The 26592-nt window shown below is 39.1% G+C and overlaps 1 protein-coding gene across 4 annotated transcripts in view; it reads right to left on the reverse strand.

Moving 5' to 3' along the window:
- The window catches only part of NTRK2 (neurotrophic receptor tyrosine kinase 2), a 435747-nt gene that overhangs the window by 245051 nt on the left and 164104 nt on the right, over positions 1-26592 (reverse strand). Inside the window, exon 12 of one of the 4 annotated variants that reach the window (XM_043987833.1) lies at positions 3156-8733. The exons of the other annotated variants lie outside the window; for them this stretch is intronic. Coding sequence (XP_043843768.1) covers positions 8696-8733 — 38 coding nt within the window. The 3' untranslated portion in view covers positions 3156-8695. Of the gene's footprint in view, positions 1-3155; positions 8734-26592 lie in introns of those variants that run through there. 4 annotated transcript variants of the gene reach the window in all.

A 26592-nucleotide genomic window follows, 5' to 3' on the forward strand; every position in this document is an offset into this window, starting at 1 on the left:
CTTACTAGCTGTGTGACCCTGGGCAAGTCACTTCACCCCAATTGCCTCACTAAAAAAAAAAAATACCACAGTCAATTATTATCATCACAGGGATTTAATTTTTAAATTAAATTAAATGCTATATTATTTATTGTTTATATTCATCCATGTAGAATTTTTCTCTTTCTAAAATTCCTACAAGAGAGATTGTATACAATAGTGAAATAAAGAGCAAGTCTTAGAGTCGGGAAGACTTGGGTTCAAGTACCTCTAGGGAGAATAACCCTGGGCAAGTCATTGAAGCACTTAGTACCCTCAGGCAAATTTCTAAGACAATAAGTTCCTGGGAAGATGCCAACTGGCTTTAATTAAGGAGTTTCCTTTTCCAAGGAAATCATAAGTCTTGTCCTTAAAAAAAAAAAAAGATAAACACATTACTATATGTCAGCTTGACAAGTCTTCCTTCAGTCAGCCTTGACAGTAAAAAATAATGAAATATTTAATAATTGAACTTCAGTAACTAATCATTGAATATTATTTGTTTAATTCCTAATAGTGAAATTCAGTAAAACTCCAACCTTATTAATTTGGTAGGGAGAAGTGGACACTTGAAAGGCCAGTCTGAATTGGAGATAAATCTGTGTGGTGTAGTGGATACAGTGCCAGGCCACATCTGACCTCAGACACTTACTAGCAGTGGTGTGACTGGGAGCAAGTTACTTAACCTTGTCTGCCTCAGTTTCCTCATCTAGGAAATGAGCTGGAAAAGGAAATGGCAAACCACTCCAGTATTTCTGCCAAGAAAACCCCAATTGAAGTTGCAAAGAGTTGGCCACAATCGAAAAATGGCTGAACAACAACAGAATTACATTTAAAAAAAAAAAAAGGAAGGAAATTTTATTGCATTTAAAGACAGTTACTCCAAGGCAATTTTCAGTATACAGATAAGAATGAGCTGTAATCCTTTGAAAATTATTGTTTAAAAAAAAAAAGAAAATAATTTTTATGTTATTGTTTGTCCTTTGTTATTGAAGAGGACCATGACAGATGTCAGTCATAACTTACAATGAATTGGCTTTAAGTGAGGGAGGGCTGTGCGAAGTCACCAGCCTTACTCTATTCTCCAGAGCCATCTGGATCCAGTGGCAAGATATATTATCAGGACAACTGGAGATGGCCTCAGATACAGTAGGAGACCTCAGTCTTGTAAGCTAAGGCCTTTCATAGGTATTTAGGGTGCTTCTAAATATCTTGAGGGCACTTGGAAACTGTCTTCTTGATTACATAATTTTAAATAATTTACCAACAGTTCTGGCTACACTATTTGTTGAAACAACAACAATGATTATTTGCAGATAATGTTGAGGTATGCTTTGTAATAGTTCCTTTCTAAATAAAGAGAAATGATAATTTTTTCCAGATTAGAGAGACAGAATGAGTGGTAGATAGGTGGATAGGTGGCCTTGGAGTTTGGGAGATTTGAGTTTATAGTCCTGCATCTAACATATGCTGACTGTATAAATATGGGTAAGTCAGTTAACCCCTCATGGTTCAAGCCAACTCTATGACTATCAGTTACAGAGAAGTTGCAACTTTATCTATGGAGGCAGTTTTCACACCAGGAGTTCCCTCACCCATGAAATTGCCCAGACTCCCCACTAAAGCAATCCAAATTAGAGAGGCTATATAATAGAGTGGACAGAAAGCATTCAGAAAATTCAATTCATCATATTTCCAGAGTTTACATAATCTTTCACAGAATTGCATTCATGTTCTTAAGAGAGCCAAATATCAAGCATAATTTTCCCATTTTATAAAAACAACGTGAAACACAATATTAGACTTTTCCAGAGAATAAGAGCAAAGGAAATAAGAGATCTGAGAGAATAACTTTGAGAACTTCAAACAAATGCCCATAGGTGGTTTCAAAGTTAATGAGTTTGGACCAGATTCAGAATCCTGTCATTCTCTTTCAGAAGTGTCCCTTAAATTAGATCCCATTATTTGTACACACATGATTATTGGATGTACATACCAGATGTGGAAGCTAATCACTGGATGCAAATTAGTTAGCAATCTGATTGCACAAATATAGAATTGAAGCATATAGAACTAGAATTCAGGCTAATGTGCCCTTGGGAAAGCAATGCATGTAGTTGCCTGGTCTCAAATGGGCAACTTCTGAGGGTTCTTTGGCAAACCAAGCCCATACAAGCCACTATGCCAAGTATCTAAACAGAAATCATTCCTATGGTTAATTTGGTAAATTGCTTATCTTTCTTTTTGAAGGCAAGGACTTTGGGTATGTTGGTTTGGTTTGGTTTTGTCTTTGTCAGCACTTAATATGATGCCATACACCCAGTAACAGTAAGTGCTTAATAAATGCTTTTTGAACTGTGAATTTAATTGTATAAGGAACTCAATGAAAGCTTCCATGATGTACTTCTCAAATGAATTGGAACTGGCACCCTAAAACCCAAAACATTTGGTGTTTTATTACCAAAAACAGCTGAACATTCAGGCGAGAATTTATTTTTCTGGCCTAAAAAGTACCAGTGTTAAGGTAAGAGATAGTGGTAAAAATAGGGGTGAAGGGTTCTACAAGGAAAGTTTCTGTGGGTGTATATACATCACACAAGCAGGTCCATGGAACTTTTTGTTTCAGAGTCCATTAATTTCCCTTCTTTCACTGCCATAAAGAATGTCAGGAAGCATTTCCCACTTTTACCACAAAGACATTTAGAATGAAGGGAAAAAAAGTCACTGAGTATATCCTCTTTGTGGGTTTTGTGATGGTCAGTTTAAAATGCCAAACAACTTTCCCACAGTCCATAGATATATTTTTAATTCCTTTAACTATGTTTTTTTTTAAAGCTATTTGCCTTTTAGCAGGATGAAAACATTATTGTTGTAAGTACCAGTAAGCCATAAGGATAGTTTACCCACACTTCCCTAAAGGGAATTTGAGAGTTTCTTTGTTTTTGGTGGTATTGATCTGAAATGTACAATAGGTGTCCTTTCCTGGGTTAATCTTAGGGACCACCAGGGATACAGCTGACGTTTTTCTTTTTAAGAACCTCAATGGTGGATGACATACATTTGTGAGTGACAAAGGGTGGTATTCAGGAAAGGGTGCAGAAAGGGAGCAAGTATCTACAGTGAAAGACACATGGGAATGAATTTTAAAACTTTATTGGCTTATTAAAAAATGAATAAATTCAACAAATACATTTATGGTCCACCCACATTGTTAAAACAGCATTAAAATTTTTTTTAAAAGATCATCCATTATTTACAGGAAAGGTGAAAGAACAGCTTAAAAAACCTGGCACATCAAGGGGAAAAGAGTGGTTATAGGGATGATTCACAGGTTGCCTATGGATTACAGCAAATGGATTTGAAAATGAAATGGTATACACAGAGGGCTTCATATTCTTCAGGAATCTTCTCTTTTTAAAATTTAGCATAATATGCTTATGGTTTGACTTGAGATGAAGGAGTTATTTTGTCCTTTGAATCAAGAAGAATTTAAACATCATGCATTTTTCTTACTTCTGATTCAACAAACATTAAGTACCTACTTACTGCGTGCAGAGTAGGGAAGACAAGATGCGTTTTCTGATTCAGGAAGCTTAAATGAAACTGTTTAAAAGACTTCCAATCTAGTCAAAGGGGTGAGAATACCTGAGATAGGACAAGCACACTTTGGAAATTCACCAGTCAATCCTTATTATACCAACTTGGCATGGTAACAGCCACTAAACTTTTCATTCAAAATTATGTCAATGTCAAAACCATATTGCTAGGATTTGCCTTTGCCCTTGCCAAGTCAGGAAAATGGGATAGCAGGCATCAGCAGAAGACTGTCATCTGTGACATTCACTCTGTTCAAAGATAGAATTCTACCTGCTGTGGTAGAAATTCAGTCTACACTATTCAGCTGGGGGGGATACAGCATCACATGACTTGATGGTGGTCCAAATCAGCTAAGGAAAAGGACTCCTCTTCCCTGAATGTCTTTGAATAAACCCTCTCTACAAGAGCTACAGGCTGCAATCTACCGGAGGAGAGAAGGCATAAAAGGATGACCACATCTGTTACATATTCTTAGAGAAATCAGTGACAGTATCTTGAGTTTCTACTACTCAGCTGTTCTCCATCTTAACTCAAAATGGAATAAGAGGAAATGGGTTTATAACCTACATTAAGAAGGATTTAGGTTAGGCATGAGAAAGGAGGGTGAGGGAGTTACTGGATACCAATACAGGATCCCCAAGAAGATAGTTTGGCCTCTTAGAAAAAAAATTTTTTTTAAACAGGAAAATATACTATGAAAGAGGCAGCTAGGTGGCATAAAAGATAGAGCTATGGTACTGGGGTAAGGAAGATGTGAGTTCAAATACAGTCTCAGACACATCATATTAACTATGTGACCCTGGGCAAGTTGCTTAACCTCTGTTTCATTTTCTTCATCTGTAAAATGTGGATAATTGCACCCACATCCCAGGGTTGTTGTAATGATAAAACAAGATGATATTTGTAAAGCACTTTGCAAACCTCAAAGCACTATGATACAAATCCCAGCTATTATTATGATTACTATTTAGCCAGGACCATTTGTGCACAGTACTAAAGGAAAAAAATAAAACTCATTCCTTTCTCTTACTCCTAGGATTCCATTTCAGTGTATTCTAGATACAAAGAACAAGAGAATCTTTCTCATTTCGTTGTGCACAAGGCTTCTAAAAGAAGATGAGGAAGGGGATATCAGGTGAACTAAGAGAACAGGGTTGACTACCTTCCTGCCAATTTCCCTTTCATGCCTGGATGCTATTTGGGAATTTCTGGCTTCTATTATTCAACAGTATTTACTGTACAAACTGCTTTGTTGTTGTTGTTGTTGTTGTTTTCTGGCTTCAGCCCCTCCAGGGACCTCCAAGCATTCACTGGTATAGCTCAGGTGGTTTGAGACAACATCCAATTTTCCTTCCCCTCACCCCACTGAATTTCAGCCAAGCATCTGTGTTTCAGGGAGCTTCAGTCAATCTTCACACCACTGATTTCTGGGAGGGTAACTTAGGAGTCCTGAGATGAAGCCACCCACAGTACCATGGGCCAGAACAGAAGCCCCTTGATCCATCTTTCTATGCCTCAGGATTCCCTTTATACCATACAAGACACTGCTGGAGAACCTAGCCTTCCCTTAGACAGAATTATTTTTACTTAGCCATAGACAGACACTATCCATATGGTAATAGCTAAAGTTGATGGAACTGTCAAGCTCTCTAAGGCAAAGGCCAGGATGTTGAGAGGGGATAAAAGTTGCACTAGGGCTGAGCCACAGTCTGTCTTAAGACCATATGCCTACTTCCCTTTTCCCAAAGACCCACTGAAACCCTGGGAATACCTGCAAAAGTGAGATGGAATGAGCTCAGGTAAAAATCAAGACTAAGAAGAGAGGGCATATGGACAGGGCGTTGGCTAGGATGGGATTATCAGAAAGAGAGCACAGAAGGATTTATTGGGATGCCTCTGGCCAACATGGAAGTGGGACTAATTAAAGGACAGTGGGGAGGGATGCTGGGCAAGATGAATTAATGGCAGGAGGGAAGAAGCCTGGAGTCATCTGCTAGTTGGAAGTCATAAGGATGTCCCCAACAGCTAGCAAATTTAGGGATGATTCTAAGTCCTAAGCCCATGATCTGATCAAAAACGACAAATCCAAAGGCAATGGCACAGAAGGAAGATGAATGTAACAGAGAAGAAATCAATGGAATGGAATCATGGGGCCATCTTTCTATGTCAATACTATTAGCACTGATTTGGTGGGGGAATAGGGAAGGGAAAACTTTATTAATCTTTTTTTACTGAAGGAGAATGAAACCTCCCCTCCCTACCCTTCCCTGTGTACCCCTGCAAAAATTGTTATTTGGGAAAGTAGATGGAAAAGGGGTAGATGGAAATTGAGTGGTCTAAAACAGAGAAAATGCAGAATATATAAAAGATTCTGGTCTTTAGGAATAAAATGTGGAAGACAAGAAAAATGGTAACTATATGAATCAGAGGAGACTTCTAATAGCCTGCCGTTCTTGTTTCCTAGGAGATGTCAGTTGCTTTTTGATATATTAAATTGCCTTATCTGTCCATTTCTTTCCATTTTAAAACAAAATCTACATGGCAGTCCTTCTAGTCCAAGAATACAAATATTCATTTGTTTTCCTTTCAGGTCTGGGAAATTTGTAAAATGGTCGTTAAACAATTCATAGTCTTTTTATGGCTCCGTGGAATAACATAAAAGCTTTTTGTACCAAAGGCTGGATATTTAAGAACTTTTGCCATGTTGATGGCCCCTGCCTGGTTCGCAGTTTGAATTTCATTTTTTAAGGGCCAGGAATTCTGCAATTAGCTAGACTCTTTGTAAATCAACACCTTTGGGAAAGATCAAAATCTAAGTAGTGACAGGAGCTGTCATTTACCGGCAAGTGGGAAAACGAGAATGCAGAGTGCATTGGGAACCTCCCACTATGAAGTTTAGCTGCCTTTATGTTTAAGGGTCTTGTTGGAAATAAAATATTTCGGAGGGGGAGAAGAGAGAAGAGGGGAAGAGAGAAGAAAAGAGGAGAAGAGAGATGGAGAGATGGGAAAAGGAAGGAAGAGGGGGAGAATGGGAAGAAGAGGAAAATGAGGAGGAGGACAAAGACACTCTCAGAGAGACAGAAAAAGAAACAGACAGAGCATCTTGTTTGGTTTTGTAAAAAAAAAAAGTGCCACTATTTAAAGTATATTCACTGAAGAGTCAAATAAATGCTGTAATCCATAGGTCCCTGGGAATGTTTGTAGCAAGCAATAACATATTTAGTGGCTAATGTAAAAGTTATAGTATAAAATATTTAACATGGATATTCTCTTTATATCAAGTGCTGCCTAAATCGATTGTGGTTTATTAAGATTAATGGCTTGGTTACACATGATTCAAAACAATGTTTCCCCACATGTTGGACTAGTTTAAAAAAAAAACCTCAAACCCTGTTACTATGTCTTAAAGTTGAACTGCAAAGCTTGATCAAACATTAAAAACAAACAAAAAACCGTGGGAGATTGTCATTTAGCAGCAGGGTATAGGTTTGGCTTTAACTGCTAGAAATGCTTATATCTTTTTAAATCAGATATCATAACCCTGACATCTCATTCACTCCGACAAGTAAGGTTTGAATGATGCCACATGTTACTTCCTGGACAGGGCAAGAACACATGAAAAGATAACTATAATTGAAAAGGGAGATGAATGAGACATCGTAAAACTAAGGGAGGAATCAGGAGTCTCTAACTAAAAGGCCTACTGACATCACCCCATTGACATCTGAAGACAGTAAGCAGATATTACTGGAGGTCTGTTCACCTTTTTGCATCCCCAAGAAAGCTCAAAGCTTTAGTGGCTGTGAAAGCCAGGGCAGGACAGGGCCCAGCACATTCCTTGGGAGCTGCTCTCAGAGAGAACAATCTTTTTCCTCCCAGCATCTAGCCCTATCTACTTTTCTTATTCCTAGAGAAGAAAAAGCTAACCTTTTTAAAAGGAAATAACAGCACATGACAATGTTGCCTTCTCAGTGCACAAACCTTTTTAAAAGCAGATGAAGTCAAGAGAGCAAATAAAAAGCAGGTAGGTGGTGCTGTGCATAGAGCATTAGACTTGGGAGTTAGGAAGACATGAGTTCAAATCCAGCCTAGACATCATGTGACCCTGGGCAAGTCACTTAACCTGTCTCAATCTCTGTATCCTCACCTATGAAATGGAATAATAATATTACCCACTTCCCGGAATCATTGTGAGGATAATACAATATTTTCAAAGTGCTTTGCATACCTTATAGCACTATATAAATATCAGTTATTATTATTAAAAAGGCAACATTATAATTGCATCATAAGGATGTTTCACTAAGGTTCCTATCTATGTGAGCTGTTCCACAACTTTGCTTTGCCCTTTGGCCTAGACAGCTCCCAATTAGATTTAAACAAACAAACCAAAACTCTTCAAAATGTCTGCAGGTAAACTGTTTATGAAAAATGTCCACACCCCATGACCGTGGGGTCCTTACTGCAAAGGATGGAAAATGACTTTTTGATTTCAATGACAAAAGGAGGAAGCCAAAATGAATGATGTACTCCACTGGCATCCCTGAAAAGACTGCTTAAGTTCAGTGAAAGCCTCAAGTCACGACTTCTGGGGAGAAGCAGGACTTGTGGAAGAATATTTGTTTTAACTGTATTTATCTGTCATTCTTTCATTTGGACTTTTCCCCCCCAAAATTTTGCAGTTCCCCTTTAAAAAAGAAAACTATAACTCTAAAACCCTATGTCTTTCCAATGTGATTCAACAGTAAACCTTTCAGAAGGAAAGAACAATGGGAAAGGAGTGTCATCTGAATATTGAGTTTGAACCTAGAGTGAAAACAAAGTGGGATCGTTTATTTCTCATGATTTCTTAAGTTTCCTGGCTGCCTGGGGAATGCCTTTGCACTGGTTGTTACCAAAGCAGGTCAGAATGTGTGTGTATTTTTGAGTCCTTCAAATGCCACCACATCTATCAGAAACGTCCCAAACAAATAGCATTTCCCAGGACAAGAACAGTGTCCATTCCCTAGAGTCCAGCACAGAGTACAGCTCCAACCAACAAGCACAACAGCCCCTTTCTCTCTCTGTTTCTTTATTTCAGTTACCCATCCAGTGGGATCTTATGAAACAAAACAAAACCTAAAAGAAACACAAAATAAAACATAAGTCATGCTTTAAAACAAAAATTGAAGAAAAATCAACACACATGTACAGTCAATTTAAAAGGAACAAAATAAACAGGTAAAACAGAAAACAACATAAAATACATTTTAAAACATGAAATAATATGTAAAATAAAAATCATGATACATGAGAAAAATGTGTGGCTCATTATTAAACGGTTTGGTTTGGAACTCAAAAGAATGGCTCTCAATTGTCCTAGATTTGTTGAGAAATAAAAGATGGTCAAAGATGTTGAAGTCTTCTACACAGAGTGCAGTGGGATACAATGATGGCACATCTCATTTTACTTGACTTGAAATTACCCAAATAAATAAAAAATGCCCACAACAACCTTCAGACAAGGCAGAATCTTTCTCAGGGATGTGATATGCTGGAATGAATACAGAAATTAAAATAAAATTGGCTTCTCCCAACAAACTTTCTTCTGTTTTACCTTTGGGGTCCTTTTTTCTTCATTTTCTAACATCTTGGTGCAGCTCAGCAGACTTGGGTTCATGTCCTGGCCTCACTAATTATAAATTGTGTGACTCTAGACAAATCACTTAACCTATCATTTTCCTCTTGTGGAAAACAAGGGAAGTTGGAGTAGACATTCTAGATCTCTTCCAGTTCTAGGTCTATAATTCCATGCTTTCTAAGGTTCTTTTTAGCTTGAAACCTATGATCTTTTTTCTTCTTCTAATTTTACCAACTATCTCTGAAACTTTCCTATCACTGTCAAGAGTAACACCCTCCACCCAAGTCACCCAGACTTGCAACCTAGGTGTCATCCTGGACTCTCCATTCTCTCTCACTTTACCGTATCCAATCTGTTGCCAAGTCTTGTCATTTTTTCCAGTATAACATCACTTATATATGCCACCTTCTCTTCTCTAATAATACAACCACCCTGGCATAGGCCTTCATCACCTCATGCCTGAAGTATTGTAGTTGTCTGCTGGTTGTTCTCTCTGTCTCAGTCTCTCCCCACTACGGTCCATCCTCCATTCATTGGTCAAGGTTTTCTTCCTAAATCACAGGTCTGATCATGTTACCCCTCCCCCTTCCCAAATCAATAAATTCCTATCATGTCCAAAATCAAATTTAAAATCTTCTGTTTAGCTTTAAAAACCCTTTATAACCTGCCCCCTCCTACTTTTCCAGGCTTTATATCATAACATACTCTAAAATGAAGTGATACTGGTCTCCTTGATCTTCCTCTCACAACACAACCCCTCTTCCAACTCCAGGTATTATCTCCGGCTGCTTCCAATACCTGGAATTCTCCCTCACCTCACCTCTGTCTCCTGGCTTCTCAGACATCTTTCAAGTCCCAGTGAAAATCCTACCATCTACAAGAAGCCTTTCCCAATGCCTCATTCATGCTAGGACCTTCCCTCTGTTGATTCTCTCCAACTTATCCTGTATATATCTTGTTTGTACATAGTTGTTTGTTGTCTCTGCCATTAGACTGTGTAAGAAATTATTATTAATAAACAATATCTTGGGCAGATTCAGAGTTTTCCTCATTCATTTAAAGCTCCGACTTTTAGAAGTCTAGTTTCTCCATGAAAATAGGATTGAATGAATCTCTTCATCTTGGCCAGACCCACCCCTAAATTGAAAGGAATCTAGGGTGAGGAAGCTCATTGTGTTCTACTTGAGCTTGAGGGGAGACAGATGTTTTGTCTAAATAGGAAGGCCTCTCTGTCCAGGTAGGGGTCCCTCAGCCCACCCATTAAAAAGGGTATGCAAAAGAAAGGAAGGAAGGAAGGAAGGAAGGAAGGAAGGAAGGAAGGAAGGAAGGAAGGAAGGAAGGAAGGAAGGAAGGAAGGAAGGAAGGAAGAAAAAATTGAATTGATAGCCCAAGTCTGGGGGTGGTCTAGTATAGCCCTTCATTTTAATATAGCTTACCTCCAAATTACATCAACCAATTAGATTTGGCTGCTATTTGATAGACCACTTACTGTTTGGAAGGGTATATAAGCTGTGAGTCCACCACCATTTTTGTCTTTGGTCTGAGAGAACTAGCGCCAATGACCATTCTTTTGTTAATAACCTGTTGACCTTATTTATAAAATGATTAGATTACCCGGAAACTACATCTCTCTGAATTTTTAATTGTCACAACCATGAGTTCCTTGAAAGGAGGGACTGTCTTCTGCCTTTCTTTGTACCTCTAGCACTTAGCTAGTAGGGGGAGGCAGGAAGACATTTTATAAAAAACAAAGATAAAAAAAACATTTTCCATAAAATATATTGGTATAATAGTTTATATGGCATTTTATATGACTATGTATGAGTCTAAATAAGTTTGACTAAGTAGAAAGCCTTAAGTCATTTAGGTATAGATTTGGACAATGTTTCCAAAATTAACTTTCAATCATCTTTCTTAATCTGGTGTTGTATCTGTCAAATTTTGTTGTCTTCTGCTCCCAGATCTGGAATTATAAATAATGATCTCTACCAATTAATATCCTGTTACATTTATAACAGTGGAAAAGGAGTCTGAGGATTTTCATTATTATAATCTGTTTCTTTGCTCTCCCATCAGTTTAGTTGGGAAGAGAAGTAATCCAGTTTTGTCCATATTTGTCTGATTTAGTGCAGAAGCCAAACATTATTTATGAGGAGTTTACCCACCCTAAACCACTATGAATTTAGGAAATAATCAGTAGGAGTGACTAATTCTCCCCACCCCTTCCTTCTTTTTTTTTGGGGGGGGGCAGGGCAATGAGGGTTAAGTGACTTGCCCAGGGTCACACAGCTAGTAAGTGTCAAGTGTTTGAGGTCAAATTTGAACTCAGGTCCTCCTGAATCCGGGGCCAGTGCTTTATCCACTGTACCACCTAGCTGCCCCCTTTCCTTCTTTTAAATGTTTATTCTTGAGGCAACAAATAGCTCTGGATATGTACTATGGCACATAAGATGTGCAGACCAAATAAAAAGGCAAATACTTTAGCTGGTAGATGCTTAGAGGTTTACCAGGGTGGATTCAAAATTCCTTCCAATTGAAACCATCAGATTAATCTAAGGACGAAAAGCTTGCTAATAAAAAATAGGAAAGAAGTGACTCATGAAAATAGGAGACATTGCTCCAATCCAAATATCTATCAATTCAATCTTGAGTTATTAGGCAAAAGATACTTTGAAGGGCAGGAGACTAAACTCATCCTGCTAGCTTTCTGAAGGCTGTGGATCTTTAGAAGAGGATGATATGGGGCAGCTAGATGGTACAGTGGATAGAGTACCGGCCCTGGAGTCAGGAGGACCTGAGTTCAAATCCGGCCTCAGACACTTAACAATTACTAGCTGTGTGACCCTGGGCAAGTCACTTAACCCCAATCGCCTCACTTAAAAAAAAAAGAAGAAGAGGATGATATGAAGAAGTGGATATTTAGATAGAATGTAGAATGCAAAGTTTACACTATTAATGATTATAACATTTTATATCACTTTAAAGTTTACAAAGTTGTTTAAGTGCTTGTATCACAAATTAGGTCCATCTGATTTCCATCATAATCCGCTTCTCTTCTTTTATGAATCTATTAGGCTATATGAAAAACTGCTGACAATTTTCAAATATGAGTTAACTGTCATCTCTTCAAGGCAAGGCTATGTTTTCCTGCACTTAAACTGATACTGTGTCCTTATTATAGCATTTTCTCTGTTAAACCAACCCCATAGTGTATCTCCATAGAGAGAAATGAAGTTCAGAGCTCTGTATAACACCCAAATTCCAATCCACTGGAGTCCACCATAATTATAAACAAATGATATGGTACTGAGAGGAAATTCATAACTTGAACTTCTTTACTGAGGAATAGCTATCAGACTGCTACAATCAAAGGCACTACTAAAATCTCTAGGGGTTTTTCCCCATATACACTCATACAACACCATTTATATTTTTCCCCTATTTCATCAAGGAAATGAGATCTCTATCTGTATTCTGATTCAACCTTCGACCCGACATACTGTTAATACACCACAGGGCTCTCAGTATACATGGAAACAAGTTTGACTTAAATAGTGTTTTTAAGGGATCAAAGATATTGCTATTAGTTTTTTACTAAGCTTGAATCAAGGAATCAAGCTTGCCCGGCTCCATCCCTTGAACTGCTGACTTCTAATATTACGTAAGGCCCAAGAAATAGATCATAAGATGACACAAAATAATCGATTACCATAGTCCTTTGATAAATTTTTGGATGACAAATTGCTGAACACTTTGTTGGCTTAACAACCAAACTAGCTGTCTAGCTCTTGAGCCTGAAATACTGGTATTTTGACAATCTGACACTCAGAAACATCTGCAGCATTTCCAGGATCCTGCAAGATTTATGTCAGGGCCAGATCCTTCATCCTTTATAACTTTTTTGCCCCAGCACTATGCCAGTTGACCTTTGGTACAGTGAAGAGCAGGCAAGCAAGGCTGGTGGAAAAGTTTGAGGAGAGAGGATCCAATGATCAATGAAAGCTGGTGGTCCTCTCTCACGCCTCAACCTTCTTGACCTCTGAAGCTCTTGGATATTGACTTCCTCCTCTGGTTTTCATGACACTACTCTCCCTTGGTTCTCCTCCCTGCCTGACAAATCCTTCTCAGTCTCCTTTGATGGATGATCACCTATGTCCTGTCCAATAACCATGGGTATCTTCCAAGGCTTTATTTTGGATCCTCTTCTCTCTCCAAGTTCCCATTTTTGGTCATTTCACTAGTTCCCACAGATTGAAATAATCTGTTTCTGGAGTCTCTCTCCCTCTCCCTCTCCCTCTCCCTCTCCCTCTCCCTCTCCCTCTCCCTCTCCCTCTCCCTCTCCCTCTCCCTCTCCCTCTCCCTCTCCCTCTCCCTCTCCCTCTCCCTCTCCCTCTCCCTCTCCCTCTCCCTCTCCCTCTCCCTCTCCCTCTCCCTCTCCCTCCCTCTCTCTTCCCCCTCTCCTACCTCCCTCCTTCTCTCCTTCCTCCCTCCCTCTCTCCCCCTCTCTCTCCCTCCTTTCTCGCTGTTGGTCATTTTGCCACTTTATATGAATTCAGCAGATGACTCCCAAAGCTATATAATGGAGTTCTAATCTATTTCCCAAGCTCCAATGTTGCATCCCTAGCTGCCTATTGGGAAGATCCAATTATTTGTCCTGTATGATTCTCAAACTCAACATCTACCAAATTGGAAACCATTCTATTTCCTCCATGACATGTCTCCTCCAAACTCCCTATTTCTGTTGAGGGTACCAACACCCTTCCTGTCACCCATTTTTATAACCTTAGAATCATCCACTACTCTTCACTCTCCTTCATTTCCCATATCCGAGAGATTACCAAGTCTTGTTAACCCTACTTCCACAGCCTCTTTATACTCACACAACCACCACCCTAGACTGACTCTTCATTCCCTCTCATCTAGACTACTGCAACAGATTTCTAACTGATTTCCTTGCTCCCAGAATCTTATCTCCCCAAACCATCCTTCATATATTTGCCAAAATAACTCTCCTAAAGCACAAATATTACCATGTCAGTCCCCTGTTCAAAAGTCCTCATTGCTTCTAGGATAAAAGATACATTTCTTAACTTGATATTCAAATTATTCTGTACCCATTGGATGTTTCCTTGCAATGTTTCTGTGAGATAATTTGGTATTACTGTACCCATATTACAAGTGAGGGAAAACAGCATCTGAGGAGAATAAGAGACTTGCCCAGATCATGCAGAAAGGGAGTAGGAGAGCTACTTCACAGTGTAGCTCCAGCCAACCTTTGCCTTTAGTAATTTCACATTACTACCCTACACACAACCTCCAATCCTGCCAAAATGGCCTGTTTGCTGCATATTTGCAAAATAGCATCTCTCACCTCTTCTCCTTTGCAAACATTGCCCCCCATGTTTGGAATGCATTCTATTCTCACCTCTACCCTCTTAGAAGCATGAACTTCCTTCAAGGATCCCCTCAGGTGCCATCTCTGATAGGAAGTCTTTCTGTATCTCCTGATTATTCCTTCTCTTTCCTTCATCTTATTTTCTTGTATTTACTTATCTTTTGAGGGGGGCAATGAGGGTTAAGTGAATTGCCCAGGGTCACACAGCTAGTAAGTGTCAAGTGTTTGAGGCCATATTTGAATTCAGGTCCTCCTGAATCCAGTGCGGGTGCTTTATCCACTTATTTACTTATCTATGTGAATGTTGTAACCTCTCAGTAGAATATAAACTCCTTGAAAGCAGAGACTTTTTCAAATTGTCTTTGTATTCCTAGTTTCTGGCACATAGTAGGTGCTTTATGATAAATATTTGTGCAATTAGATAGGGAGAAAAAGAAGAATGGCAAACAAAACTTCAAATCCTGCTCTGGTCCAGTGAAGGTTACCATGCTCTTATCATACTCAAAGGAAAGGGTGGCAGGTGGGATCTGTGTCCTAAATTGAAGGTCAGTCCTGCATGGTGCTTTCTGTATTGTTGGTGCCTGAGCCATTAGATTTATTTACATTCAGACTTGCACACGTTTTCCTCCTGTTACTCAGAAGCAATCAACCATAAAATGACATGGATCCACAGCACATTTAAATTAACAGCAATTTATCTAGAAGGAAGGGAAAACTGCTGAGTAGAAAGGACAGGGAAGAAAAGGGAAGAAAGATGCAGCTGTTATCTAAAAAGGCAAATCTTATCAAATTTGTCACTTTGGGATTTCAAGTAGAAAATTAAATGAAATGATAACTCATTCCCAGCTTCAGAGGCTCCTTGGCATGGTGCCATCTGGCTATGCTGGTGGGAGCTGCAGTGCAGGGAGAACATGGTGTCACCACAGCTCCACGAAGAAGCAAACTGAGTTCTTTGCATGTGGCTTTCTGGAAATGTTTACTGACTGAAAAAGATTAATGCTCTGTGACCTAATAAAATCTCATGGAACAATAGCTAGATAAGAAGAGGGGGGAATCAATTCCAGAAACTTTCTTTAGTTTCTAAAGGCTTGGAGAAGAGTTATAAATTTGACATCTATTTAGCTTTTTACCACAACCTGGATTTGAACAGGTATTACCAAACCAGGAATGTTTGTAGTTTTCTGTACCCACTGGGTGTTGTTTTTTTTTTTTTGCAATGTTTCTGGGAGACAATTTGGTCACTATGCCCATTTTACAAGTAGAAAAAAAATGGCGTCCAAAGAGAATGAGAGTTGCCCAAGATCATGAAGAAAGAGAGAAGAGCTGAATAAAAATTCATATTCCTTGTAGTCTAACCTCATTTTGAGCAACTATGACATTTCTGCCTCCTCGATCAACTTCAGCTATATTAATGGATCTTCTTTCTTTCTTCTCTAAACTTTGTTTCAGTAAAACAAACACCCACACACACAGACACATACCTTATCTATTGCACTTTGTGCTTTCTCACCTACATGTCTTTGCCTAGGCCATATACTTCACCTGGAATGTCAATGACCAGTCTCTACCTACTGAAATCCAGCAGTCAAGGTCGATTTCATGTGCCATGTTCTTCATGGAATCATTTCCAATTACTTCATCTAGAAGTAACCTCTCACTCCTCTGAATTCCTGTGGCAGTTATCAGTACCATTTATGTAGCACTTAACATTGCCCATCTTTATTCCTCTCACCTGGTTTTCTAATTGTCTATAGAGCTATCTTTAAAACTGGAAGTCTCTGGAGGACAAGGGCATGTCTGAAATATTTCTGTATCACCCTTCCCCCACAGTGATTGTCATGATACCTAACACAGTGGATGCCCTCCACAAATATTTTTTCACAATAGGAATAGTAGCACCTTGATGTTCCCCTGAGCATTCCAATACCATAGAATACCTACCTATTCCAAGAAAGAAGAACTGTAGGGTTTACTAAGTTACACCTTGGTAAACTGAGTTACCCAAACATTTCCTCTACAAATGACAGTGAATCCGCAATACGTGAAGGATTATGAAGCCAGCTATATGGATATATAGCTGTGTGCATCTTAGAAGCATGTTAAGTTCCTGGTTGCTAGAGTCAGCTTATTCTGATTCCTCAATTGGTGCTACAGAAGGTATGTAGTGGCACAGAGGCAAACATTGCCTCTTTATGAGAAAGGGCAACATGGAAAGAGAAAAGAGCACTAGCTCTGTCGTCAAAACAATTGATCCCCTTCCATGGGCCTTGGTTTCTTCCTCTGCAAAATAAGGGGGTTAGTACTGTTTCTAACTTCTGGCTGTTTTTTTTTCTTTTTTGCGGTTTTCCCCTTGTGTTCTGATTCTTCTTTCACAATGACTAATGCAGAAATATGTTTAATGTGATTGTACATATATAACCTAAATCAGATTGCTTTCTGTCTTGGGGAGGGGGGAGGGAAGGGAGGGTGAGAGAAAAATTTGGAACTAAAAATCTTATGGAAACAAATGTTGAAAACTATCTTTACATGTAACAGGACAATAATAAAATACTTTTATGATTAAAAAAATTAAGTGGGTAAGATTAGACTATCTTTGAGATCCCCTTCAGTTCCAGATCTATGGTCCTAAGCTAATGTGGATGATTCTGAAAGGGGAATGTAGATCCGAGCCTAAAATATATGTTTGCCCAAAATACCCTAGTCGACACTGCCATAAAATCCGTGTTCCATAATCAAAGAAAATATCAGCCTGGAAATTCCAAAACATTGGAAATAGATTGAAAACAATCGTGCTGCAACCTCCTAAAAATGCCTAGAACTTCCAAAGTAACTAATAGGGAGGGGCTATGTATGCCAGAGGAAGGAGAGGCATTAAGGTACCAGGGAAAGAGCACTGGATTTAAATTCAGCCTTTATTGCATATTACCTGTATGACTTTGAGAAGATCATTTAACCATTTGGAGTTTCCTCATCTTTTAAATAAGGAATCTGGACTAGATTGAAATGAAAATCCCTTTCAGCATGATACTATAGTTATAAAACACTGGGAGATCACCACAGATCCCAGGCTGATCAGGAGTCAGCAATGCAATGCTGAAAAGCAACCTAGTATAGTGAATGGGTAAAGAAAGATCTGACTTTAAAATCTGGAAGTCCCACCTCTGACACGCTGGTGGTGTGAAGGTCAAATCATTTAAGTTCTCAGAGCCTCAGGCAACTCTCTAAGACCATCAGTTGCAGAGAGAGTTATAGGCTGCTGGTGGGTACAGCCTTATATTTGAAGTCAGGAAGACAAGTCTGAATCCGGTCTCAAATACTTATTCCCCGTGTGACCCTGGGCAAGTCCCTGACCTTCTTTCAGCCTCATATTCCTCATCTTTGAAATGAGGATGATAATAACTCTTATTGAAAATAAAATTTGATAACATACATCAAGGGATTTGTAAAGCCCTTTAATGCACTTTATAAGATCTACCTACCTAATTTGCTTTGGTATTGGACAATACTATACCATAGGGAGCTCTCTAAGGTGATGAAATTGGTTTAAACACACATCCATATGTACATACACACACATACATATCCACATACATAGACACCTTAAACACACACATACACATACACAAAGAGCAGGTGATATATACCTGACAAACAAGGAGAACAAAAAGAATCAGTTACAGGGCACGGGCCAGACCCTATCTAGTAATGTGATAAAACAATGGACACTATAAGCAAGGTACTAAGAAGAATAACCCAAGTTATTAATTATGGGGAGGAAAAAGAAAATAGACTCCCCAGTGGGAAAATAAACCCTAATGTGAAGCTGAGTTGAACACCAAAATGCACAGGACAGACCCGGATTAAACATATCATTGAACAGCTACATTTTCTTTAGAAACCCCAAGAAAGGCTTCCTGGAATCTAGGTTAAAAAGCAGGATATTGGGGATCCTCCCTAAGTAGGCTTTCCAAAGAAGATATGAACCATTTTTGCTGCTTTATTATAGTTACAGCATGAATGCATTGTGTTGAAAGATTTGGCTCACCAATTCATAAAGCCTAAGATATTAAAGGGGGGGGGAAGCAATTATACACACCTTAAGATAAATACCCTATAAACCCAATCTCACTTTAAAATGAATTGGATGTAAAAAGAGAATAAAAATCTCACCCAAGCACTTGTCATTTCAGAGTGCAAAAATAGATAGGTGGGGTTAATAATTCCCTGACCTGTGTACAATGAACATTAATTACCTTAATGTAACTAACAGTGCCTTTGCATGAAATAAAGAGCAGGTCTCGTATTCTTTTTGCACTGCACCTCCAAAGGTGCAGGTCTTTTCTACAATTTGGAGTTACAAGGTGATGGCAAAGACTTTTTGTTATCAGTATTCTTAAAGAATGTCTTCTTTCTAAGGGGGAATGGATAACCTGGTGTCTTCCAATCCAGTCCATGGTTATCCTGCAGCCGTTCCTTCTTCTCCACTGGCTGCCTGCTGATATTACGTCTGCATCATTTTCTATTGATTGCTGGCAGTCAAGGACATTAAAAACTGCTGCTCAGGCTGCTTGTTCTTAGCTCGCTCTATGATTCAGTATTCAGGTATATGCTTTTTTTTGTTTGTTTGTTTTTGGTGAGGCAATTGGGGTTGTGACTTGCCCAGGGTCACACAGCTAGTAAGTGTTAAGTGTCTGAGGCCAGATTTGAACTCAGGTCCTCCTGAATCCAGGACCAGTGCTCTATCCACTGTGCCACCTAGTTGCCCCAGGTATATGCTTTTGATGAAGCAAAGCAAGGGAGATGGCTTAGAGAACAAGAAGGTACCTTCCCTCTGATCACCAATCACTTGGCACTGAGGTAGCCACACCCTTCCTCAGCCAAACTAAGAGACTGCAAGAGGCTGGAGGGAGGGAAGGAATGAAGAAGAACCAGGCACGTGTTCCTCTGTGCTTACTTAGAGCACATTTCTCTTCTATCCAGGGAAGTGAGGAAGCTAAGAGGCCTTAGCTGTGCCTGGATCTATGACAAAGAGAAAAAGAAAAACAAACAAAATAGTCCCTGTCTTCAAGAAACTTACCTTTTACTGGGAAGGGGGGGAAGGGTAGATACAACATGCATAGATAAGTAAATACAAAATATTTGAAAAATAAATACAAAGTAATTATGAAGAGTGGGACTAAGAGTTGGGAGAATCAGGAAAGGAACAAGTAGTACATGACCTGAACCTTGAAGCTTCTTCAAGAAGCTTAGGGAGGAGGGACAACAGTGCAGGTACCACTGGAGCAAGGACTATGATCTCCCATGGACCAATATTGATCCTGGGAGTCTGCCCATGAACAATCAATTTCACTTGGGGGCAGCTAGGTGGTGCAGTGGATAAAGCACTGGCCCTGGATTCAGGAGGACCTAAATTCAAATCCAGATTCAGACACTTGATACTGACTAGCTGTGTGACCCTGGGCAAGTCACTTAACCCTCATTGCCCTGCAAAAAAAAAAATCAATTTCACTTTCTGGCTATTTCCCCCCAATCCCAGATTAACTCCATGGATATTTTTCAGGCTCTGCTCACATGCACAAGGAATACCAGGTTCTTCTAGATCTGGGAAGAATCTTCCTTCCAAAGCCATTCCCTATATCATCAGTAGTATATCTAAGGTATCTTGAAGTTTCCATGGACACTAATCCAACTGTGTTTACTTGCCACTTTTTTGATACTTGAAGAAGCCTAAATAAAATGTGCCAAGGTTGGCCTTTTAGGTTTCCCAGGCCAGCTATGGAATTATAGACTGCTTCTCTGGATAAAAGCACAAATCTGAGATGCTGACTTTTCATCCCAGGAAGGTTTACCAGGTTATATGCCTCATAGCTGATTAACTCACAAGAGCCCATACTCAGTCAGTCATGTGTCAATAACAGGATTAGCCCTCTTAAAGTTCTTTCACACAATGCATTAAGGTCCTGGCACAATATCCAATCAACATGTTTTTCTCTTCCTGAACCTCTAATCAAGTAATTCATTTAAAAAAAGAAACCCCCATTAAACTAGAAAGTTTCTCTTTTTCTTTCTCTGTATGTCTATCTTGTCTGTCTGTCTATCCCCCCCATACACACACATACACACACACACACACACACACACACACACACACACACACACACACACACACACACACACACACACACCCCTTAGGTCCAAAGATAATTTGTGGCTCACAAAATTGACTAGGGTGGCAGGTCATGGTTAGGTTGTGAATTGCATGGTGAGATGAAATAGCCACATCAGTGAGATCACAGACTCATGGAAGCGTCAATGCCCCAGCTGGATTCCACCCAGGTTGTCCAAAATCAAGCATGAAATGGCTGAAATTAAATTAACTCAGACAGGTTAGAAACTTTGTGCTTAGAAGACTTTTTGTTCAAATGGTTCATTAAAAAAAACAACAACCTTATACTGTTATGTGAAGCTTCTTTCTCCCTGTCCTAACACTTCAGCAACATTTCCCCACAGCTGGAAATCTGCCACACCTCAGTGTTTTTTATATGGCAACACCCCTCTCTGAATGACACAGAAGACTGATTCTCTCTCTCTCTCTCTCTCTCTCTCTCTCTCTCTCTCTCTCTCTCTCTCTCTCTCTCTCTCTCTCTCTCTCTCCCTCCCTCCCTCCCTCCCTCCCTCCCTCCCTCTCTCTCTCTCTCTCTCTCTCTCTCTCTCTCTCTCTTTCTCTCTCTCTCTCTCTCTCTCTCTCTCTCTCTCTCTCTCTCTCTCTCTCAGACTTTTCATGTTATGGCTTGGTAAATCTGTCTCTTCATAACTTTCTTTTGATTTATTTCCAACTAAGGAGCAGAGGGAAAAAATGAGATTTTCAATTCAGTGGATTATCATATGATGGGTCATATATACCCATACAGGACTCAAGTGCACTTTATATATTTACATATCCACACAGGCTTTATTTTTTCCATCTTGGTATAATTTTTGTTCATGGAATAAATACCAAGTTGATGGCTTTGTTGAAAATCACTGTTATTGTCCCAAGAATGAATCAAAGCCACAACTCTGGCAAATGGATCCTGGATCATGGGACGATAGATTTAGAACTGGAAGTATTCTTTTGACTCTGAATCTAGCAATGAGCTGCCTTCTCCATGTCTAATGAAAACTCAGTGATATCATATAGGATTTTAAGAATGTTTCTGGGGCAGTTAGGTGGCACAGTGGATAGAGCACCAGCCCTGGAGTCAGGAGTACCTGAGTTCAAATCTGGTCTCTTAACACTTACTAGCTGTGAGACCCTGGGCAAGTCACTTAACCCCAATTGCCTCACTTAAAAAAAAAAAAAAGAATGTTTCCAATGGTTTTACAGGAAGCTCTAAGCATAGTTCCATGAGGAAAAAAAAAGCAACTGTTTGTGGTTGAAAACACTTATCAAAATCCAAAGAAAGTAAAGAGAAGCAGTCTGAGACAGATGTGCCTAAGACAAATATGTTGGCTTACATGATGGCAATGGAAAAATCATAGACAATGAAAGGACAGCCTCTAATTACATTTGCATAGAGCAGTGTAGGTTACATTTGAAATTATTCTTTTTTTTTCTTTAATCTTCACATTTACATCCTTCCTGTTGCCCAATATCTGTGGGTGCAATATCCTGAGATTTAAATTACAGCTGCAGTTGGAATTATAGACTCAACACTGAACCAGATGTTGGTCTGCCTTCATTGTGACATGACAAAGGATTATTCACAACAGTGATTCCTTTTAGATAGATAAACAGGGAGATAGGCAGAGGATCTGGGCTATATTCACATTGAAAAAAAAGTTATTCTTGGCTTTACAAAAGGTTATTGTAACTAAAGGACATGGAACCTTTGTACTAGGTTAAAGTCAGCCTTTAACACAATGCCATACTAACAATGGAATGTTTATCAAAAAGAATTCCTATTTACACCTACAGCTGTAAATGTGGAATCTTTAAAGTTCTTTACTGAACTGTGGAAAGGGCCTAAAATGGGAATGTTACTTGCTTAAAACATGTGTCCTCTTTGCATGTGTCCTGATCTGGCTCTTTTTCTGTATGCTTTTGGATGTTTCTTCTTCCATCTTTCTCTATTTTTATCATCTTTCCTTTTCTGACTATTCTTTATAACTGTAATCCTCATTTTTTCCCCCTGTGAGTCAATGAGGGTTAAGTGACTTGCCCAGGGTCACACAGCTGGTAGTGTCAAGTGTCTGAGGCCGGATTTGAACTTAGGTCCCCCTGAATCCAGGGCCGGTGCTTTATCCACTGCACCACCTAGCTGCCCTGTAATCCTTATTTTAACCTATATCTTTCTCTTTCTCTATTCTTCAGGATCTCTAATGCTGCCTCTTTGCTTCTCTCTTCATTTCTTTACCTCTATCACCTTTCCCTTTACTTACATAATACATAAATGAAATATTTATTATTTGCTACAAATATATCCCATATAAAACCCCCACATATAATATAGATATTTAAGTTGCCTGGTCTTAATCTTTAAAACTGGAATACAGTAAATTTTACATTTTTCTCTTTAAAAAAAAAGTTGATTTTTAAAAAATGTTGAACTTGAGTAATTTTTCCCCTGTGGCTTAATGGCTCTCAGTTGAAGGAAAAAAGAGAAGTGGGGGGCGGCTAGGTGCCAAAGTGGATAAAGCACCAGCCCTGGATTCAGGAAAACCTAAGTTCAAATCTGACCTCAGACACTTGACACTTACTAGTTGTGTGACTCTGGGCAAGTCACTTAGCCCTCATTGCCTTACAAAAAAAAAAGAAAGAAAGAAAGAAAGAAAGAAAGAAAGAAAGAAAGAAAGAAAGAAAGAAAGAAAGAAAGAAAGGAAGGAAGGAAGGAAGGAAGGAAGGAAGGAAGGAAGGAAGGAAGGAGGGAAGGAAGGAAGGAAGGAAGGAAGGAAGGAAGGAAGGAAGGAAGGAAGGAAGGAAGGAAGGAAGGAAGGAAGGAAGGAAGAAAAGAAAAGAAAAGAAAAAAAAAGACTTCCCATTCTTGCACTAAATATTGAGCTCTGCTAAGTATTTGTTTATAGAGTGTAGATATGGGTGATATACATGTAGGAGTGTTGAGAGGGAGGAAAATGACATTTCAAATAAAATTAAAGCTAATGTTAAAAATCACTGGTGATTAATGATAGATAAGATCATAAGGATCAAGTAATCAGAATTAAGTTGTAAGCAACTGCAAAATATATAGGATTTTGGAGAAGCTGGGTGGCACAGTGGATAGAGTGCCAGCCCTGGATTCAGGAGGACCTGAGTTCAAATTTGACCTCAGATACTTGACACTAGCTGTGTGACCCTGGGAAAGTCACTTAACCCCAATTGCCTCACCAAAAAAAAAATACACACACACACACACACACACACACACACGCGCGCGCGCACGCGTGTGTGTGTGTGTGTGTGTGTGTGTGATTTTTTTAAAGAAAGAAAAATCCATGATTAACTTTTTAGGGACAGGCTAACAATGTAAGTGGGGTACACCATAAGGTGTGGCTACATCTCAAAGAGGAGTCAAAGCTGGTTTCAGGTAGTCTCAGTCATTTGCATAATACTCCATGAGGTTAAGAAGGAGACTAGTATTCTCACCTCATAGATGGAGACAGGTTGCCACAGAAAGGCTTTGTGGCCAGATTTCTTGCTTGCTAAGCTTAATGTCTGAGAACACAAGTTTACCCTGCTTATAAAAGAAATCACCTAACTGGATGATGAAGTGATAAAAGTCTCTTGAAAATCCCTCCACATAATCAGTTCATCATAGCTTTTTAGTGCAGAAGGTATGGGATTTAGTGAAAAGGTAGTATAGAATAGTGGATAGAGAGCCAGCCAGGAAAACCCATGTTTAAGCTCTGCTTCTGACAGCAAACTAGCTAGGCAAATTCCTTAATCTCTCAGTACTCAATGTACTCTCCCAGGCTAAAAGTTGCAGATACATATTGGTAGATGGAGTTTCTTCACCAAGAATTCCCTATGCCAATGAAATCACAGCTCTGGTCCAAAAATAAAAAGGTATTTTGGTGCAGCTGAGAAATTCTCAAGCATATTTTCAAAAGCATGGAGCTGGGCTAATCCTCCAAGAAACAAACATTTGGAGTTCTGAAGGGATTTTATGGGTAGATGAATCACTTACTAAACACTAAGATACTGCTGGATTGATATTGTACTACCTACAAGAATAACTGTGCTATATTTACTTTCTAGAATTCACTTCCTTATTGCACCAAAGCTGTAATCCCGCCCCCCCCCCCACCTAGTTTACTAGGTAGATCATGTAACTGATGAATTTCAAACACATTTGCAAATTTAGGCCCAAAGAATTCCCTACTTAACTTTTAAATATGAGATTGAAAACTGTGAGTGGGCAAGAACTTTGTTTCTATTTCTCAGAGCAATGTTTCTCAAGCTTAGTACTCAGGAATCCTTGAGATGGTGGAGGGAAGTCATGGAGATGAGCCCTAGGTAGATTTCAACATAGCTAATTGGTAATGGTGAAGAACTTTACCTTCTGAGAATACATTGAATAGGTCTCTCACTTAGGATTCCATAAGTTTAAAGGGGTTTAAAATTGAGAGGAGCCTTATAAATGATTAATAATTAATAATAATAATTAATTCAGGGGCAGCTAGGTGGTCCAGTGGATAAAGCACCGGCCCTGGATTTAGGAGGACCTGAGTTCAAATCCAGCCTCAGACATTTGACACTTACTAGCTGTATGTCCCTGGGCAAGTCACTTAACCCTCATTGCTTCTCAACAAAACAAACAAACAAACAAAAAAGAAATGATTTAATTCACTCTTCTCATATCACAGATGAGAAAGTGAAGCGATTTGTTCAACTTCACATACTAGTAAGAGTTAGAGACAGCATTTGGACTCAGACCATCCAAATACAGTGCTCTGGTTACTTTCCCCTCTCTTGTACACCTTTATGCTCTGTTCTAATACAGAAAAGGAGAATGGAGTCATAAAACCCTAAATTAGCTGTTGGCTAGTGATATCACCTGAAAAGCAGTTATTGTTAATGTTTTATAGAACAAAGAGGTCCATGGCTAAAGTTGAAGATGAAACAAAATATAAGACACAATCAGTGATTTAGGGTTAGATTTTAGTCATCAAAGCAAGATTTTGCACAATGCTCCTCTCTAATTCACCTCCAGAACTACTTGTAGTATGGATCTTAAAACATCTCTCCTCATACTAATCTTGCTACTTTCCAAGGCAAAAAATTACTACAAAAGGGCCTGATATCAAAGATTCCCCAGGTTGGAAGGGCCCTCAGAAGGCAACGAGTTCAATCTGTATCTGAACAAAAATCATTTTCTGCAATATACTCAATAAGCCCCTCAATCTTTTTTTTTTTTTTTTGCAGGACAATGAGGATTAAGTGACTTGCCCAGGGTCACAGAGCTAGTAAATGTCAAGTTTCTGAGATTGGATTTGAACTCAAGTACTCCTGAATCCAGAGCCAATGTTCTATCCACTGCACCACCAAGCTGCCCCCCTCTCAATCTTTATATAAAGATTTCCAGCGAGGGAGAACCCCAAACCACCAGAGACGGCCCATTTGGCTTTTAGAAAACTCTAATTGCTAGTTTTTCTTTATAGTAAGTCTAAATGTGCCTTTATGAAACTTTCACTCATTGCTTTTGTTTCTGCCCTCTGATACCAAATGGAAGAAGTCTAATTCTTCTTCCAAGTGAGAGCCTTCAAATGGCTAAAGATTGCTAATTTTCCTCACTATACCCCTCATCACCACCACCACTATATACACACCAGTCTTCCCTTCTCGTTAAAAGAACATTCCCAGTTCTTTCAACCATTCTTCATATGGCATGATCTCAAGGTCCTTGAAGTTTCCCCTGCTCTGGAAACTCCAGCTTATCCAAAGATAATTAGTTGATAGTGATGACTTTGTAACTAACAAACTTTT

Source organism: Dromiciops gliroides, chromosome 1 (genome assembly GCF_019393635.1).
Source record: "Dromiciops gliroides isolate mDroGli1 chromosome 1, mDroGli1.pri, whole genome shotgun sequence".
In the NCBI taxonomy this organism is placed as follows: Eukaryota; Metazoa; Chordata; class Mammalia; order Microbiotheria; family Microbiotheriidae; genus Dromiciops; species Dromiciops gliroides.